Source organism: Amaranthus tricolor, chromosome 3 (assembly GCF_026212465.1).
Source record: "Amaranthus tricolor cultivar Red isolate AtriRed21 chromosome 3, ASM2621246v1, whole genome shotgun sequence".
Lineage (NCBI taxonomy): Eukaryota > Viridiplantae > Streptophyta > Magnoliopsida > Caryophyllales > Amaranthaceae > Amaranthus > Amaranthus tricolor.
The window spans coordinates 15299660-15319408 of record NC_080049.1 but is presented as its reverse complement, the minus strand read 5'-3'; the positions used below and the strand labels follow the sequence as shown (position 1 = coordinate 15319408).

Here is a 19749-nt window from a genome sequence, read left to right as displayed (position 1 = left end):
TAGGATCCCGCCTTTGATGTCAAAGGGTATATATTCAGTTCTACTACAATACTTTTTGAATTAAAAGCCAGCTAATGACTAAGCCAACTTAAAAACCATTTACTTAAAATATTTCCTATTCATAGCCTTTTTTTTTTTTTGAGAAACATATTTATAGCCTTAAACATGTAGAAATTCCCCGTTAGAAAATCATGTTATAGACTTGCACTGTTAAAGATCATATAAACTATTCAACAAACCTTCAATGGCCAGTCCACAAGTATTTCTTCATTGCTCACCAGTCACCACACTGCAGTCGGGTCACCATCGAACCTTTTTGAAGCCAATAAAAATTACTATGTACAAGGTACAAAAAAGACTATCATTCTTAAATTACATTCACAATTCAAATGGATCGTCAAAGGCCAAATGCAAAGTGCGCAACACAAACAGGAAAATATTTCCTATTATTAGACAGTAACACAAGGAATAGATCATTTGGCCAAGCAGATATAATGAACACATAGACATATTGTAATAGATGCTAGAAAAACAAGGAAAAAGACCAAAAATTAAATGGGAGTTCAAGTAATTATTCTATTGATACAAAGTGAGGGCTAAGGGAAGAAGTTCACTGCTCTTTGAGGATTACGAGATTTCACCATCCTCACCAAGCTCGCCATCTTCAAGATCATCATGGCCACCTTTTCGTGAACCATCACGGTGATCCCTCTTGTGCCGTTTGTATTTACTTTCACCATCAGAATCAGGTGAGTATTCATGCTGTAGAAGTAGCCCAAAAGGGCGGAAAACATGAAACACTTAACATTATTGTAAAATGAATGTTTAACTAGGGATACTTAGATTATGGAGCTACCATACCTTACGAGATTTTTTCCGCTCGCTACCATGTCGACGAGATTTCTTGTGCTCATCCTTATCATCTTTGTCAGAACTCACATCAGCAATGTCATGGTGCCGTTTACGGGTACGTCTCTCTCTATCGTCATCCCTGTCCGAACTAACATCATCAACGGTTTCATGGTGCCGTTTCCTATGCTTTCTATCTCGGTCTTTTTCCTTCTCCTTCCTATTTTCTTCCTTTTGGCTGTGGCTATCATTTGCATCGATAGATTCATCATCTGATTCCTCTTTCTTAGAACGTTCCTTCCTTTTTTCTCTGTCACGGTCTCTATCTTTCTCCTTTCTCTCCTTCTCCTTCCTCCTCTCCTTTTCCTCTCTTTCTTTCTCCTTTTTAGCCTAAAAATTCCATTAGCAGCATATATCAGTTGGACATAAAGCTGTTATATGGTAAAATTAATTAATAGGAGTACTAGGTTTTAGAAAATTAAAATATACAATTACATTCTCTAGATCAAGCCTAAAAATAACATGAACAATTAAAGATAATCCCTCAGTTTGTAAATATGCTCCCAAAGTTTACTTCTCTTGAACATATTCCAAACTAAAAATAATAATGTTAACATTAAAAAGGAGTTTGAAATACCAATACAATTTTAAAAGTAACACAAGACCTTCATGATTACCCAAAAGATCAATAATATGGAGTAAACTCAATAGATATTGCTGAATAAAAAGTCTTGTGAAAAACAAAAAAAACAGACTAGAAGCAGAACATCGTGCATATAACCAGCAAAAATCATATACTCCTTCTGACCCATTGAGTCAGCCTCATTTACTCTTCCTATGTGAGAGCCCTTTCTATAAATAGACAAACTCAAAGGGAATGTGGGATTGGTGGAGTACAACATTCACTAATCCAAGCCGCCAAATGCGGAAAGAAAAACTACTCAGTATTGTACCCATCAAAATATTGCAACAATATCTTAACAGTACATTGTTGAAATAAAATAAGGGAAATTTTCACCACTTGCAACACAAAATAGCCACCACCATTTTGCATCAAGATATATTCACCAGAAACAATAAACCATAACAATGTGTCTCAATAGCACAAGGCAAAGGAGGGTAATAGCATCTCACCAGTGCCTGTAAGTGCCCCATTAAAAATTTGTTCATATATTCTCACAGGTTCATTCCCAAAAAAAAAAAAATCAAAGCTTCACAATAACCACTCTGTGATGGCCTTATAACAAGACATTTGCAATGTCCAAATTCTTTCTATCTCATGGGACAAAAACTCAGAAAAATAATCTGCTTATAAGTTCTGACCTTACCAATGTGGAAAAAATAAACCAAGAGCAAGACTGTAGACAACATGATATAAAATGTCAGATAATTGCCAGCAGCAGCAATAATGTAATTACGTGAAATTGATACTTTAAAAGCTTGACCAAAAGTCACTTGTGACCCAAATCTCACCACAAATCAATCACCTAATCAGCACCACCCTCACTAAATTCAATCACTGTCCCAGGCAATTTGTGTCGCAGTCCATAATCCCACTCGCATGATAGTGAGTAGTGACAAATAAAATTGCAGACTGGGAAGTTGTGGAAAAGAAACAAGGACATAGTGAGAAGAGTGATGCACAATTTTACATTGTCCTGTCAACTGTTGATGGTTTTATGTGGCTGACAGGGCCAGCACAAAGATGCAGATAGTTAGAGCGATGTAACTAAGAGAAATGAGGATGAGACAAGGTTAAAGGGAGTTATCAAAAAAGAATCTTACTTTATGATGAACTGGGAACCGACTTTTGCAGAGGTTCATATTAGAGAATGTGATGGTAAGGAAGATACCAAAGATATAGCAGGAATTATATGATCAATCAAGTAGAATAAGAAATACCCCAATTTAGTAGAAATCAATAATGTATACCTTTTCTTCTTCGCGTTTTCGTTCCTTCTCTTTTGCCTTTTCTTGAAGGTAAACAACATAGTCCTCAAAGGTTTCTTGGGCCAAACTTTCACTTCCAATTTCCTTGTACTCTTCACTATCTTCAAAGAGTTGTTTAGAATCTTCCCAAGTAGAAGAAAGAGTTATTTCCTACAAGCCAACAGTAAAGCTGTAAGCAACAGGAGTCAATAAAGCAGTCACAAAACACTAATTCCTAGTTTCCTACATACTTTCAAAGACCGCAATAGATCAGTGAAGTCATCCAACAGACGCTGGCGCTTTTTGGCTTCTTTCTCTTCCTTCTCTTTGACTCGCTCAAGTTGCTCTTCAAACACTAACTGCAAACACATGCCATGCCAATCAAGCTGTTGCTACAAAATAAAATCTTCTAAACGAAAAAAAATCAATAAAGAACAAAGCTTTAATCCCAACAATATGAGATCTTACATGAAACAAAACAAATTAACATGAGATTTGGTTGCTATCAAAGGGATCTTTATATACCAAAGCAAACAAATGTGAGATCGTCGCTACCAAAACATTTCCAAATCCCTTGGTCTGGTGCCTAAATTCAAGATCTATGGTTTACGTTGATTTATTGAAGAGACCTTTTTCTCCCAGGCAAATCCCGGAGTCCAAACCCGTATTAATATCGGTTGAGAAGGGGAAATGTTGAGTTTGAGCATTTCAAATGTCATTCTTGATACATTCTTATTCCACCAATCAAATATGGATGCCACTAACTCTTGTAACCCATCCGACACCCACTTACCTTCCCCTCCACTCCTGAAGGGAAAATTCACTCCCAAACCTACTATTTCCCAGCATCACAAGATATTAGCACATTACTCCAACCTCACACCACTCACAATCTACCATCATTAAAAAAAATAACCACAAGCCTATCACACCTACATGTCAATCACTGCCAATAACCATGATAAGCGACAGCCATATAACCATTTAACATCAACACCTCTTACAAGTTGTAAGTTACAACTTCAAAGCCTCTTAATCACCCTCAGACACGTGGTAGCCAATCGATACTATGTCAAAGAAGTGGTCAGTATGTGATCACTGCTTTACCTCAGTGCAGCGATGGGAATCAAGAGCGCCATGCTTTGACATTATCATGGTCAAATTCAGCCAACAAACTGCCATTTCTGGAATCTTTTAGTCAGATTCAACCATCAAAGTAACTTACATCCATAATGATCATGATAGGCTGCTCTCGCTGTGAACATTAATAACTCATTCGAAATCAAAAGAGAGAACAGCAGCTCATGATTGTCAAGAAAACATGTTTTGATGGTACATAAGGTTTGCACAAGGATGATTGTTGGGGAGTGGGGACCTATTTATGAAGGTGAAGATGAAAACAAAGCTAATTAGTGATGCAAGTTTTAGTTATTTGATAAAAAAGAAAACTTAAGCAATGGTTGAAACCCCTTTCTCTTGCTAACCAAACAACAAGGGAACCTAAGGGAATCAATCGGGTTATTCACTTCCTTTAATTTCTCTTTCTTGGTTGAGAGAAGTAACAATAAATGTGAAAAAGGGGAAGAACTCAAACTCAAATAAGTGATCAAGGTAGAGACCATTCACCAACCCATAAGACTATAACTATATTGTGCTAACAAGTTTTTCTATATACCTTCAAATTAGTATCGGAAATTGAAGGAGATCTGAGTTCAGAGAAAAGAGCTTCTTTGAATTCTTCGAAGGTCCATGCTGAAGTCATAGTGATCTGTAATAAAAAATGAAGTACATGTGCATCAATCAACAGAAGGCAGAATATACAACATAATCTGGTATAACCAAAATCAAAACGCCAGTCAATTCACTTACCTTGCACAATTTCATTGCATCCTTTACTATGCTCTTGTCATCGTGATACTGCCAGGAGAATAAAGTTCAAGAGGTCTTTATAAAGCAAAAGAATAGCCATAAAGCCCTAGATAAAGTGATGTTTAGACCTTAAACCAGTAGAAGTCTAAGCAACTCTATGTCCACATCTAGTAAGTAGCCCCCGCCTTCCCAAAAAAAAGAAAAAGGAAAAGGAAAAAAATAGGTGAATTTGAACAGTTCACTTTTGTGAAGCATACAAACAATTAACATAATTTGGAACATTAGCATGATAAACTATAAATATATACGTCTAGGTTGGAATAAAAAATCACAGGTTAAAAGAAATTCTAACACTTTCCCAGAGATTGCAATGTGTCTTTTCTTATTGATCACCATTGTCAAAATCATATTAATATTCCATGCAAAAATCGTGAAGCATATGAATCAAAACATAAATATGGACGTCAGATTTATACCTGGTTTTCCAAGTCCTCAACCACGTCTTCAAATAAATCTTTTGGAGTTGACCCAGATGTGTTGCGTGCCACAGCAAGATAAGCAGAAGAATCTTTGACCTGTTCATTGAGAAAATAAGAGGCAAATATAACCATATATCCTGCATGCAAGTTTCTATTTATCTTATTTTTCCCATCAGTATTCAATTAAGGAGAAGGATGGCACCTTTCCACAGTATTCACGCCAGCTTGTTTTCGCGTTGATAACACCACCTGCAATATCAGCCTCTAACATATTACGAAATTCATCACGATTTTTTCGCTCTGCTCTCCTCAATTGTTCCTGATATGAAAACTTTAAATCACATGAGAATTCCTCAAAACAAACAATATTGTGACTATGATGCAATTGAAACAAAACACCAAGCCACTGTTAGGACCTTGGAAAGAAATCAATGACCACCAATAATAAGTGGGTGATGACGAGGGCAGCTAAATGCATGTAAACAAACACAATGAAAATCAAAGAAGCAAACCTTCTGAAGCTTCTTCTGCTCTTCTTCTTCCTTTTCCAAGAAACGAATGTAATCCTGGCAAACATCACAGTTATAAACAAAAACTTTCAGTAAAGATAAGAAGAAAATTAAATGTGCAATAAACCTGGAATATTTCCAAACGATCAATCTTTTCAAGACGTGAGCATCTCTCGTCGTCCTCCAAGCGGTCCTGAACTTTTCTCCATAAGCTGTTGGCCTAAACAACCGAAAATAAACTTACAAACGGAAGTTATATGCTTGAAAAGAAAATTAAAAAAATAAGCCACCACAATGGACCTCAATAAAGCTGCAAGACTCAAGAAACTTCCAGTAATCGTCTCTATTCCGCCTATACTCTTCTTCAGCCTTCTCCTTTTCCTGAATAATGTCAGCAAAATAGAATGTAAAATTAAAATACAGAAAATGGGTTGGTATACTTGATATAGCTCATGCTTCAGCAAGATACTAGTGACATAATTTTCATCCAGTAAATTCGACAGCATATTTTCTGTCATATCAAGATAATCATGAATTAAAATGCTAACTACAGACCAAGATATCAGTCTTTGTGATAAATCTTATCTTTGCATGAAACTTCAGGCGATTTTGTTGATCCGAGTACATTGATTTTTTGGCCAGTACTTGTGGCCAGAAGAATATTTATTTTCACTTTATGGAAGGTTGTTTTTTAAATATGAGCCTTCAGACAAAGCATAGCACTATTTATTGACTAAAAAAGATGTCCAACAAACACTTCTCTCTTAGTCCCCTGGATAAAAATGCACAATAAACTTTTTCATGCTTAATCAGGAGGCATTGACATCATTCACATAGCAGCCAAACATCTAAACCCAGAGACAAGATTACGAAAAATTGAATTATAACAGACGTATGAAACTCTAGATATCACATTATGGCATCTATTTAACGATTTGGTTGATTAAAGTTAAATTGATTTTCCAGAAGATGTTGATGCTGTACAAAGGCAAGCCTTACCTTTTTTTGAAGTTCAACCAAGTAGTTCTCAAAAAGTTCTTGCCGATCTTTGGGCTTATCAACAGCGTTGAATCGTTCATCCTCTTCAAACAGAGTTATAGCTTTACTGATGACATTAAAAATTGAGCAGAGGTTCAAAACTCAAAAAACTACAGGCAATCTAAAACCAGAATCAGAGCATCTGTTTTAATTTGAGAAAACCTAGAGGGAAGAGGGCTTTTAACACTCCAAACACATACCTCCATTTCATGGATGATGTAAGAACCTCCGACTCCTTAAAAATGAACAGATATGTTATTATCATACATCCAATTCCACACCTTAACAACTGAAAAAACTAAAAAGGACAGGCAGCATACTTCCAACATTTTTGTAAATTCTTCCTTTGCTTTTTTCTGCCTCAGGCGTCGCTCCTCAGCCTCCTGCTTCTTTCGCTGTCCTAAATACTAAAACAAAAGAGTTCAAATGAATTTACAGGGATAAAAACCACACACACACAAACTATTCCTGGGGAAAAGGCATCATTGATGTATTATTACCTCATTAAATGCTTGCTTCCTCTCTCCCAAAGTTTTCAGAGCCCCATACCTCTTGTCATTGACAATCACCCTCATCGCCTGATGTTAGATTGAAAAACAATAAACCTTTAGCATACTAACTTGATAAACTTAAATTAACAACATTATGCGCACGCAAAGCTTCTTTCTTGCCTGATCCCAGTTCCAGTCAGACTGAACATTTGCAGACTCAAGAAGTGACTTAAAGGCATTTTTTGCTTCCTATGAAGAGAGAGGACAAGTCAATGTACAGAAAGAAACGATTAGAAACCAAAGAAGGGGGATATAACACATACAAAACTCAAAGTCATGTCGAAAAAAGTCATTTGATGGTTGCATACCTGTTTGTTGGCAAAAACTAGAGGTTCATCATCATTTTGTTTCTCACTAAGATCGACATTCCCTTTGTGTGCTTCCTAATATTCACATTTTACAGAAAAACTCTATAAAGTATTACACTATAAAAATCATTTGTGTCAATATCATTTTGGTAAGCAGTAAGCATCAATTTATAGAGAATACAGTACCAAGATGCAAAGAAAATTGAAAGTCAGACATTCAGTTGTCAGTTAATACAAAGTCCATGCAACCCTACCTCAAGATCCTGCAATGCAGCTCCATCTGTAGAGGTAGAAAGTTCTTGGGATCTATCAGAAGCGTTCCTGAAGAGGAAAGTGCAATTAGAACCAGCAGGAGATAACTGACTTCTACATAATTGGACTGTTGCGCCCTTTTACCGAGAGGCTCAAAGACGCAAGTAACTGGGATGAGTATGAAAACTTGCACATAAGAAATATATAGCATTCCTAGAACCATAATGAGCACCATCTTATCCCTCCCCCCCTCTGATGCTGTTAATGGCTAAAGTGTAAGTCTTGTGCCTGCTTACTACTAGAATAGCCTCCACAAGCAGTCTTGAACAAAATCATCATCATCATCCTACCCAGTGTATCCCACTCATAGAAAAACTATGGACAGGGTCTAAGGAGGGAAGGACGGCGGCAACTCATAACCATAATGGAGAGCGCGGCCAAAGAAGTCCCCTGGCTCGAGAAAGATAAGGAGACGTAGCTACACGGGAAAGATAAATTAAATGCATATAAATAAAATAAATAAGTAGAACCAACTACAAAAGAAAACAAAAAACTAATAATAATAGGAACGAGAAAAGCAAGATGGCAAGAACACCAAAAGGTAATCTAAGAGGACATCAGTAGTCTAAAACATGGATATGGCGCCTCCAACTATCCCTATCCCTATCCCTAGTCTTGAATTTCCATCATGCCATTAGCATTAGTTGGTTTTGGAAAATCCCCCAGTCATTAAAGACTAATTTCCTTCCTCTGGTTAACAAGGCATAACAGCACGAGGGTCACAGAACATTAGATTTTATGTTGGCTTTTGTCTTGTTGATGGGTGACAAAGCCAAAACAAGTGTTAAAAAAAGGTTAAGCCAAAACGAAAAAGCTGTTGTGGTTGGCTTTTTTCATTAGTTTTTGGTTTGTTAGTTCAATTTTTCTCTAATAAACCAACACTTCTAGCTTGTCAAACAAGACAACTAAAAAAGCTAACAACCATTTTGCAAACACTCCCATTTTCCCTTTCACTAGTCCTACCCCAATGAAATTGATGAAGTTCCCCCATTTTGAGGGACAGTACAAAGGCCAAGAATGATTGGTACCTTGCTTTCAATATCTCACGCCTTCTTTCTCAAAGAATGGCCACCACACAATTTGACCTCAAAAAAAATTTAATAACTTGCATCAAACCTATTTTTCTCAATTAAAAATATAGTATTGCTACACCGACTAATGCAATGTTTTGCATCGGTGAAACAAGAGTGATGAGACCTCAAGGACTGAAACCAACACAGCCTAAAGTCGACACAATCTGTCAACAACTTGGCTTACCCAGTCCACTTCTCTGTCACAAAAGTAAGCATCATAGCACAGCATAAGCTTTCCAAAACACATTTAAAAAAGGACTAAAACTCAGTCTCCAAATTGACAACTCAAAAGTGGTTTCTTGTAACACTCAGCTGATCTCCACAACAATTTACAAAATGCAAGTAACACGTAGTGACACTACACTAGATGAGGATCACGTGTAGAGGCAAGGTAAGTTACATAACAGACCAACAAGCAAATGCAACTAGGCTAGTAACTAGATGAGCAATCTACTCTTTGTGAATAGACATCTGTAACAGACCTTTCAAAGTAATACATTAACTTTTCCAGACTAAATAACGTTTAATTTGCTTCAGGTGATACTGCACCCATATAAAGCGTAAAAATCAAAACACATCAAACACTAAGCAATAAGTGGCATATGTTCAACTGAAAAAAAGGAGAAAGAAAGAGATCAAGGGTACAAGCTTATACATTATTGCTAAGGTGGGATTCAAGGGATTCGAAAGCCCAACATCTCCCACTGCAGAAGCAGCAGGCATAGAAATAGAAGCTGCAGGAGAGCTTGATACATCCTTGATAGGTGGAGTAGCAAAATTCCCCAAAGAAGGTTCTGATGACGCAACATTAACCACAGGTGATGGGTTGACAGCTGGTGTTGTACTTAACAAAGTCGAACCTCCACCTGAGGTAGACAATAAGCCATTGGAACTAGCCACACCAGCAGCAGGCACAGGTGTCTCCTCAGAGGTCACAGTATCTTTCGGCAACCCCTGGCTAGCTGCTTTTTCAGCTTGTTCACGAGCCAACTGCAAAGCCCAGCGCCAGATTAGTCGGTACACAAACCCAAAGAAAGCGATTCCTAGAATAATTGTCCAAAGATTTCAATTTACCTTCAACTCTTCAGGTATTGTCCATTTTGATTCCTTAGTAACCTTGTTATAGTAATACCTGATAAGCAGTGTAGAAAATCATTAATCCATAGGAGCATAGAGCAACATTTCAACAACGTCGCACCAGGCTCTAGGGTAACCAAATAGATGAGGTACTTGTGTGTGATTAATTATAATACAGAATGGAATGTTGAACATACTTCTTTCCTTCTGGAGTAGTGAACTCCTTCCACACTGTAGATGCATCAGCTCTCTGCGACAAGTGAAATTTATAAGATCAAAAGAAAAATATAAATATTTCTCATCAAAAAATAATCAAAATAAACTAATTCATCCCCTTAAAAGTTTCAGAAAAAAATTAAACGCAAAATATAGAACCAGTATGTAGAAGTCTGAGTTCACACTTTAAAAGCACACAATTATACATGTGCCCACACGCAGAGGGAAAGAAATAGGTGTATAATAAAACAGAAAAAGAAATAAATGAAACTAAAAATACATGTGATTACCAAACTGCCAACAATATTGACAATGAAATTTATGCTTTCAAGTATATATAAAGCATGTGCACCGTAGCTATTGCTTCTCATAATATGCATGAACAAGAACAATAACAATACTGCCAGCAATATACTGGTTCTGATTCTATATGAAAACACATCTTTGCGGCATCACCATAATAGTTATATACAAATGAAACATAAGAACATATGCTTATGCATAGGTTGATAATCAATCAGTTCAGCGAGAAACAGCAAAACCTCACACATCATTTACAGCCTCATTAGATGCTTAGCACACACAAAGAAGATACTCGAATTCATCAACTAAGACAAGGCAATTACGTATCACAACTCAAATAACAACAAATTATCAGAAACAATCTCATAAGCTTTCCCAGTTTTTCACCCACAGAAATAAGTCGTCAGTTGGAGGCTTGGAGCTATGAACTAGAAACTGATGTAAGTCACTAAGATTATGCATCTAGTTTTCATGAAACGACAGTGGTAGCACTTTTGTAAGATTTTTACACATGGTAGCATCCAGTTTATGCACTATCTAACTGTCGTAGCATTTTCCGTTATATTCTTGTTAATTCTTGTTTAATTCATGATTTTTCCACATGGTAGTATTCAATTTTTGCTCCCAAATGTTTAATTTACCATTTTAACTTTTGATTCACCGATTAATTTATCAATGTCTTTAAATGTTTTAATAACTTTATTTTCATTCAAATTATTGGTATTATAAAGTTCAAAAGGTGTATTACAAACACTAATAAATAATTTAAAAGGCGCATTTTATAAGCTCAAAAGGTGCATTTCATAAGTTCAAAAAGTGCATTCCAAGCACTAAAACAAATCTTCTTAATTGTTACAACATTTAAGGGCGTTGATAAATTAATCGGTGAATTAAAAGTTAAAATGGTAAATTAAACATTTGAAAACAAAAAATGGATGTTGCCAAGTGGAAAAATCTTACAAAATTATAAATTCAACGGAAATTAACAAGAATTTAATGGAAAATGCTACGGTAGTTAGATAGTGCATAAACTGGATGCTGCCATGTGGAAAAGTCTTACAAAAGTGCTACCATTGGCGTTTCATGAAAACTGGATGCTACCATGTGAAATTTCCCAAAAATATTTGAATGTCATTTGGCCAACACTATTTTACATGCCATAATGTTGGGCTTTATGAAGAGCCCATCGTAAAAAGATGAGTATGAACCAGTTGAAATGTGCATGTTAAATGAATTGGTAAACATACCTCAAAAGACAACAATCAATAAAGATATAGGAAAGAGTCTTGGAGTTGCAAATATTGAAGATACAATGAGAGAAAATTGATTATGTTTGTAAGATCATGTGCGAAAATGACTGAAGTATGCACAAAACATGCAAGGTTGGAAGTTGAAACTAAGAAGAGCTTAGAAGAAAAAGAGGGTGGCGAAGATGACATCAAGAGATAAAAGTTGAAGAATTGACATTTGCGAATTATGTCAATAGATAGAAATGAATAGATGGGGAAAATATATGTAAATAATCATTCAACTTAACTTTCTCAATTGTAGCCAAGTGCTTCCTTTGTGTTTTATTATGTGATTAAACTTCTTGTTTTCACGTTATTCAATGCATTACTTTGACTCTTAAAATCTTTAATTGTGCATAATTAAATATAAAGGAGTTTATATTACCAAAATATGCATTGAGACAAATCAAGCAAGATCCCACGAGACTATTTTTCTTAGACGTAAAAATAAGATATAAGAAAATATTGTGTGATAAATAGTAGTTACTATGCAAACATAGCCACTAATTAAACATAGAGGTGGTATTACATAGAGCAGACATAATTACAATATATGTTATCAACAATTTTCGATGATAATCTATTTTGATTTATGTAGACCCTGTGATGATGGATTTAAGGCGTTGGCATTGTTTTTGTTGTGAATTGAGAGGAAGTTGAAGACTCCAATATTGAAGAAATTTGGTGTTGCGGCTATATTTTTTATACAAAGTGAAAATGAATATACCAATATTTAATAATTTGTATGGCTGAACTAGACTATATTGATGTTAAGTTAATGAAAATATGGATGGATTGGTAGCACTTGTTTTTTTCAAAAAATACATACTGTAGAAACATGCTATTCTAAAGACTTCAATGCAACACAAAAAATAAGATTACATTTAGAGGTGATGCACCAGTTATTAAAATAATGCATTTTGTTTGAATGGCAAGGTCGGTTCAAGGCCAAAAAAGATAGCGAACTTTGTGAGCATGTGTAGAGAGGCCAATTGTGGAAAAAAGGAGAATAAATCTACACAAGAACATATGCAAACACAGATCATAATCACGTAACATCAGTATAGCACAGAAAAAAAAGAGTTCCCTTTCTATGAAAATGAGTGTAGATAGCAAATCACTGCCTGCCTTGCGAAAGAGATTTTGCCTTCAAGGTGAGCATTTAGAGTAGTTTCCTGAGTTGCCATGACATCTACAAACCAGTTGAACATGCAAACAAAACGAGAATTGGAATAAAATAAAATTGTTCAATTGATGTATTTTTCAGATTTTAATTAATTCAAAGTTGCCAACAGACATGACAAGAACATTCAATAACAAGCCATCAAAGATGCATGATCACTAAAAAGCTCATTCTAAAGCAATTCAAATAAACACAACTCAACATAAAAATGACTCACCTCCAATGGGGTCATTAACTCTAAAGGCTTCTCCCAACTGGATTGTTTAGTCTTCTTGTTATAATAATATCTGCTCACAAAGGAATCAACAAGCAAAAAGAAAGTAATTACCAAAGAACCCCAAAAGAATAGAACATCTATAACTCACAATTATCTTCACTACTTTTCAGAAAATTGAGACAACTATCCAACTACAAGTCCTGGAAAATTCAACAGCGCTGTACTCGGACATAAACAATTGCTAATTAAGTGTTAGAATACGAATCAACACCTTCTGCCATCAGAAGTGGTGTGCTCTTGCCAATCAGATGAGGACTGTTGAGTTGTATCAGGAGGATTGACAGCCTGAAATTAATGATCAAAACAACATTAAAAACGTAAGTGATTATCATTTCAAAATAAAAAAATGAAAATAATCAAGTAATTCAAGAATGCCAATATTCAAACTTATCTAAAACAGTAATTATGATCATAAGCACATTTGTAGAATGTATTACTATCTACAACTAGATAAGCAAGATCAACAAAGTAGTTATAGCAGTCCCCCAAAACTGGTAGACCATAAGATCAAGATAATAATAGAAACAATAAGTATTTTCTTAAACAAAAAAGCATTTGTATTGCTATTATGAACAGTCAAAAAAATTCAACTACTTTCAGAATTTAATTCCCCAACTTTCACATACTCCACCATCTTCACATTATACTTAACGTATCCAACATTGAGTTATACTGCCTTCATTACACTATATTAACAATGTTTTCGGTTTCGCAATGCTCTCAAGTACTTGTAACGTATCCAACTTTCACATACTGCATTTTTGGTTTTTACCATCCTCTTTTTGAATTCCCAAGTTCCAATTACAGTTTTTCTTTTATTGATAAAGACATGCCCAAACTTATCTAAAAGATACTCTTTTATTTTCTTAATATTTGAAACTCCCAAACTCCTTACGCATTCATTTATTCTATCTCTCAAAGTATGTCACACATTTATATAAGCATCTGCATTTCCGATATTCCCATCTTCCTACAATGGTCCTTTCTAGAAGTACAACATTGTGCTTCACATAGTAGTGTTCTAGGGAACACCTCAATCACTTGATATATCAGTCAGTGTCCGCTTTCCATTTTTACCACCCACTTAAATCTGTGAGTCGCACCTTGTTGGATATCCCTACTACTATTGAATATAGAACTAAGGCATTTAAAACATTCACTTGGAGCGATGTATTTCTCTTTCGATTTCATAATGTCTCTACTTATTTCATTAGAGCTCTAGTGACAATTCATGTGCTCTGTCTTACTTTGACTTGATTTAAACAAACTCTTATAACTTCAGCTCTTGTCTTTATTGTTCTAAGCAAAATTAGCACTTAACCGCATAAAATATCGTCCGCTAAAAAATTCCTCCACAAACAAAATGCGCCAAGGCACATCTACGGGAAACGATCGTGTTAACTCATCTAAAAACGTTGCAAAAATAAAAGAGCTTAAGTAAAACCTTTATGCAATCCAATTGTGACATGCTCTAACATTTTTCTTCACTGCTCGATACATATCTTGCTCTATACTAATGCATTTCCTGATAATGTCCTTCTTTGTCATTGTCCACCAACGTATTTCTTTTAGTACCTTGTCATAAACCTTTTTCAAGACAGTGAAAATTTTGTACAAGTCTTGTTTTTATAAATCTGTAGTATGTCCTCATTGGTCTCATCTAATAAATTGCTTTTAGTGTAGATCTCTCATGCATAAATACCAATTGCATCAATGTGATAGTTATCGCAATCAAAACCAAGACAATATTTTTGCACTATAATGTGCAAATCTTATTTATTAATGTTGCAGATGATTTTTGCTACCAAGAGGCAATCAAAAAAAACATATTTGTTACCACAAATAAGAATAAGGTTGTGTACATTTGACTGTCCCAAACTTATAAACATTGGGGTAGTGGAACAGTGTAGTTTTGTAAACAAAAATTTTTGTTATCATATACATCTCACCCCATACCCAGCAAATTTTGACATTACATTTATGGATTTCATTTGCAAATCCAGAAATTGTAGCTCCGATTGAAAACTCAACAAAATTTCAATTTCAAAATTTGGACCAAATATTAAAGAGGAAGATTTAAAAAAGACATCGACAAGACCGATATAGCCCATTTCTCCCTCGTGATGTAAATGACTAATTATCTAACATCTTCACACATCTTTTAGTATCTCTACTCAACCTATATCAATCATTACCAATTCAGCATCAAAACCAAAGTTCATACTCCTTGATCCATAAGTTTGTTCCACTCTCTCCATATAGGCCTCAAATAGGGAAATGCTTGGTTTGATTTGGACACTTCTAATGGATCAAGTTAAATAATATCAGAGATACCTGATCATTGATTGTCAATTATTCTAGAAAGATCAATTCAAGGTTCAATGATGACAAATCAATAATGTTATAGCAAAATCTCCAACCAATAAATATAAGACAATTTGATTTTATTTTAAAATTTTTAATAATGAAAATAACTCTTCAAAAGTGACATAGCTTCCTAATGAATGCATTTTTGTTATACAAGCCTAAGAGGAAAAGGAGAGGCAAATCTTAGCCATTGTTGTTGAGTATGTTGAAGTTTATCTGTAAACAGAAGTCGAACTCACAGGGATAGCCACAGGCTGGTCAGCTGTTTGTGAAGCTGACACGAAAGGAGTAGTGGTTGGAGTTGCAGATGAAAGCCAAGGCTGCCCAGAAACTGGAGCTGAAGGAGTGGACAAATGCGGTGCTGGTTGAAACTGTAAAAAGGTCATAATTTCAATTGCATAAAAATTTGTTACAGGTAAAGTAAGGAAAATATGACATGCTGTAATATATAACCATAAAAGTTCAAACTAAATTTCTTACTGTGTATGATGTGGAAAAAGGAGGTCCCATTCCACTTACGGAAGGTGTGTGATTGCTAAAGGGCGGAGCAGAATGCTGAGTCTGAGGTGCATTCATTGTCATAGGCCTGTTAGGTTGAGCATACGGCATAACCATAGCTTGTGATGATAAAGGACCACCAGGCATCCCAGGTCTAGGAGGTAAATGCTGCATTGGTTGTGAAAACTGCATAGGTTGACTAGGGTGCATAGGCTGATTTGGACCAGACGGCATATTCTGTCCAGTCGGAGGAAATGGCGGCGAAGGCCCAGGTAAAAATGGCTGTCCTTGCTGCCCTGGGACTGCAGGACGAAACTGCAATAGAAAATTTTCATATAAAGAGCATGCAATTTAACCATAATAGCTATAAAGCACCAGAAGTATACCTGTGATACAGGGGGGGCGAAATTTTGAGCAGTACCCATAGACACAATCAGCGTTTACTAAAGCTGCCTTTAACATGCAATAAAAAAAACCAATCCAAAATAAACAATGCATTAAACATTTCACATACGTGTACTAAACATAACATAATAAAGTTTACAAACTATCCAAGGAGAACCAATAAAAAACTAAGGAACCAGTGGGTTTAAAATAAGATAATCCCAAAAAAAAATTAATAATTCTAAAAAAGTCACAAGAAAACCAACAATTCTCAAGACTTAATAAGTCTTTTCAGTATAAACAGGCAAACTTATACTGCCCATAACAGTAAAGAAATTTTTCCATCTAACAAAAATTCCATAAAAGATGCATAATCCAACAATCACTGCTTCTCAGCTGCAGTAGGGGTACAACCCAGCTCATGAATTTCTCCAAAACCCTAAGATTAAAAGCAGCAAAAGAATAACATACGTATTCAGAAAAAGAACGACAATCACAAAGATATCCAATGACATATACATCCTATTGTTAGTGTACTATAAAATCTTGCATCACTAATGTCAGAATATCGACACAAACCCTAAATAAGTTTTTTTTTTCTTTTGGTTGCAGCAATTATGAAGGCTCAAAACCCTAACCTCAAAAATACAAACAAAAATTAGACAATATCTCCGCAATCAAAAAACCAAATATCATTTCGTAATTTCAGAAACATAAAAGTCGAGAATTCAATCGAAAAAATACTGGAAAGACAAAGTGACCGAACAATAATTGTAGCATTTATAAATTAAAAAAATAAAATTGATCAAAAAAATTGTAGGCAATAATAATTGAAGTAATTGTTTGTTACCTAAACAACAGCAAATGAATTACCTTCAGAGAAGGAAATGTAAGGAGAGAAAGATGACAGTAGAGAAGACGAGGGGGTGTTTCGCAGTGTTGCTATTTCTATGCGCTCTTAAGTCTCAACCCAAATTACATGAAAACAAGGAAGCATTGTTCAATTTTTATTTTTTTTTTTTTTGATATTGTATGTGATATGTTTTGGTAAAACAGTATAAAGTTAATCAAAAAAAATTATTACTACATGAAAAAGTTAAAAGTTTAAGTTCACTCTATACATTTTAAAAAATCTATGTTGAAAAGCCAAAAATTCATAATTACCATGTGAAATTTCACTTTATTCTTTGTAAGTAATTTGCGATTAACAGCCTTCAAGTTCAGAGCTTTTACGAATTACAACCTTAAATTTTTGTTTTTTGCGAATAACTATTACCAAAGTATTAAAATTTACGCCATTCGGGCTAAGTGACCATTGACCTACCCAAATGACCTTTGACCAGCCTCAATGACCTTTGACCATTATTAATTATCTTTGACTTTCTTTGACCATTCATAATCACCTTTGACTTTCCTAATTATCCTAACGGGGTAACTCTTTCGAAAATAAGGTCGAAATAAGTACTTATTCGCCTATTTTCGACACGTAGAATAAAAATGATATTTAATGTCGTTTTTACCCATCATAACGATATTTTTGCAAACAATGGACGTCGCGATTATCCTTATGGGGTAACTCTTTCGAAATTCCAATCCAAAAAACGTACTTATTCGCCTATTTTCCAGCACGATGACCGAAAAAGATAGTTAGCATCGTTTTGAACAAATATCGTTATGATGGGTAAAGACGACGTTAAATATCTTTTTCGATCTAGATGTCGTAAAATAGGCAAATATGTACTTATTTCGACTGGATTTTCGAAAGAGTTACCCCATAAGGATAATCGTGACGTCCATTTTTTGAAAAAATATCGTTAAATGAGTAAAAATGACGTTAAATATATTTTTTATTCTACATGCCGGAAAATAGGCGAATAAGTAATTGTTTCGACCGAACTTCTGAAAGAGTTACCCCATAAGGATAATCGCGACGTCCATTTTTTGACAAAATATCGTTATCATGGGTAAAAATGACGTTAAAATATCTTTTTTTTTTGGGTAAAATGCTTTGTCTTCAAACAAGATGAAGCAATGATATTGAACTATAGAGGATGTCTATGCTGCTGTTCTTTGGTTGCAAAGATATGGGCTAATTGTGGGGCTACGGGTGTTAGCACAAGTCATGGTGTTGGGTCATTGCTGGACACTACTATATACTATGAACCCGATATCGCTATTGATCTTGGATATCTTACCTTAATCCTCAAACCATAACCCTTAGTTGATGATTAGTATTTGAGTTGCTTAAGCAACTTTGTTTTGAGAGTACCCAATGGCTATTCCAATTCCTTATGGTCCGAGCCCTAGTGGCCTATCTACCAAGGAACTAGATGACTTGGACGTGCTATATGTGCCCCACATAGAGCTAGACTGTATTGGGTGAGCTTGGTGATGTGCTGTCTGTTGGTTTGCCCATTATTGTGTGCAATGCGGTATTGGTCACTAAGCTGCTGATCCTGTTCCTTAAAACCAGAACCTATCAACAGCTAGCACTACAAAAACACATCCATTTGGCGACAAATTGAAAATCTAAGTAGAGAAGTTAGGCGACAAAATAGGTGACAAGAACATTTGTCGCAGGCAACCAATTTGTCGCATAATCTGTCGCCTAAAACTTGGGCAGCAAAGAAAACATTATAATTTCAGAAATAGATTAATGTCGACTGTTTTGTCGCTTAATGATTGTTGTTTGCTTATAAATACAGATAAATGTGTTAGTCGTTCATAGGCAAACCACAAAATATTTCTTCAAAGTGTAGTATTTACTTGTGAACGGAGAAAAGCCTATTAAGTGAAAAGGTATATTTCTAATGTTTTTGTTATAGTATTTATTTATTTTATGCATGTATGATTATTATTATTATATATATGTAATATATGTGTGTATTAAAACTGTTTCTGTTATGAAACGAGGAAGTGGGGAACACTTGAAATACTGTAAGTGGAAGCGTTATCAGGAGCGGCGATTCGTGGAAGGAAGCGACTTGAATTCCTGCAAAACAACACGTTAGCCTTGTCCAGGGGTGATCTCCCGAAAAACCCCTCCGACGCTCAAGTTAGAACGTGGATATGAGAATATGGAGTAAGTGATTATAAACTGAATGCAAGCAGATGCCGTGGTGGATGTTACTGGAATTTTGGTAGGCTAATGAAGTGGAGAATGAGTAAGGATACTTAGGAGGATTATTTTTCAGATGTCCCCTTCCTCTCTGATGGTTATCCCTATTTATAATGGTGA

The 19749-nt window shown here is 35.3% G+C and overlaps 1 protein-coding gene across 3 annotated transcripts; it reads right to left on the bottom strand.

Annotated features, from left to right (window-relative positions):
- Window positions 1-347: 347 nt before the first annotated feature.
- On the bottom strand, window positions 348-17521 carry LOC130807337 (pre-mRNA-processing protein 40A). 3 transcript variants are annotated; one of them, XM_057672518.1, is made up of 27 exons: window positions 17385-17521; window positions 16514-16580; window positions 16110-16442; window positions 15869-16000; window positions 13474-13547; window positions 13203-13272; window positions 10192-10244; window positions 9992-10049; window positions 9573-9907; window positions 7787-7853; window positions 7533-7607; window positions 7345-7413; window positions 7174-7251; window positions 6994-7080; window positions 6874-6908; window positions 6635-6740; window positions 5936-6016; window positions 5763-5855; window positions 5639-5692; window positions 5329-5445; window positions 5124-5222; window positions 4648-4695; window positions 4454-4546; window positions 3030-3137; window positions 2782-2949; window positions 862-1239; window positions 348-762 (listed from the first exon to the last, which is right to left on the bottom strand). In XM_057672518.1, the coding sequence occupies exons 2-27, from the start codon at window positions 16550-16552 to the stop codon at window positions 628-630; spliced, it is 2985 nt and encodes a 994-aa protein (XP_057528501.1). In that variant the 5' UTR covers window positions 16553-16580; window positions 17385-17521; the 3' UTR covers window positions 348-627. The 3 variants fall into 3 exon arrangements, with proteins under 3 accessions (XP_057528501.1, XP_057528502.1, XP_057528503.1); XM_057672519.1 differs by having other exon boundaries at window positions 17362-17499; XM_057672520.1 differs by having other exon boundaries at window positions 16514-16950; window positions 17385-17494.
- Window positions 17522-19749: the final 2228 nt, after the last annotated feature.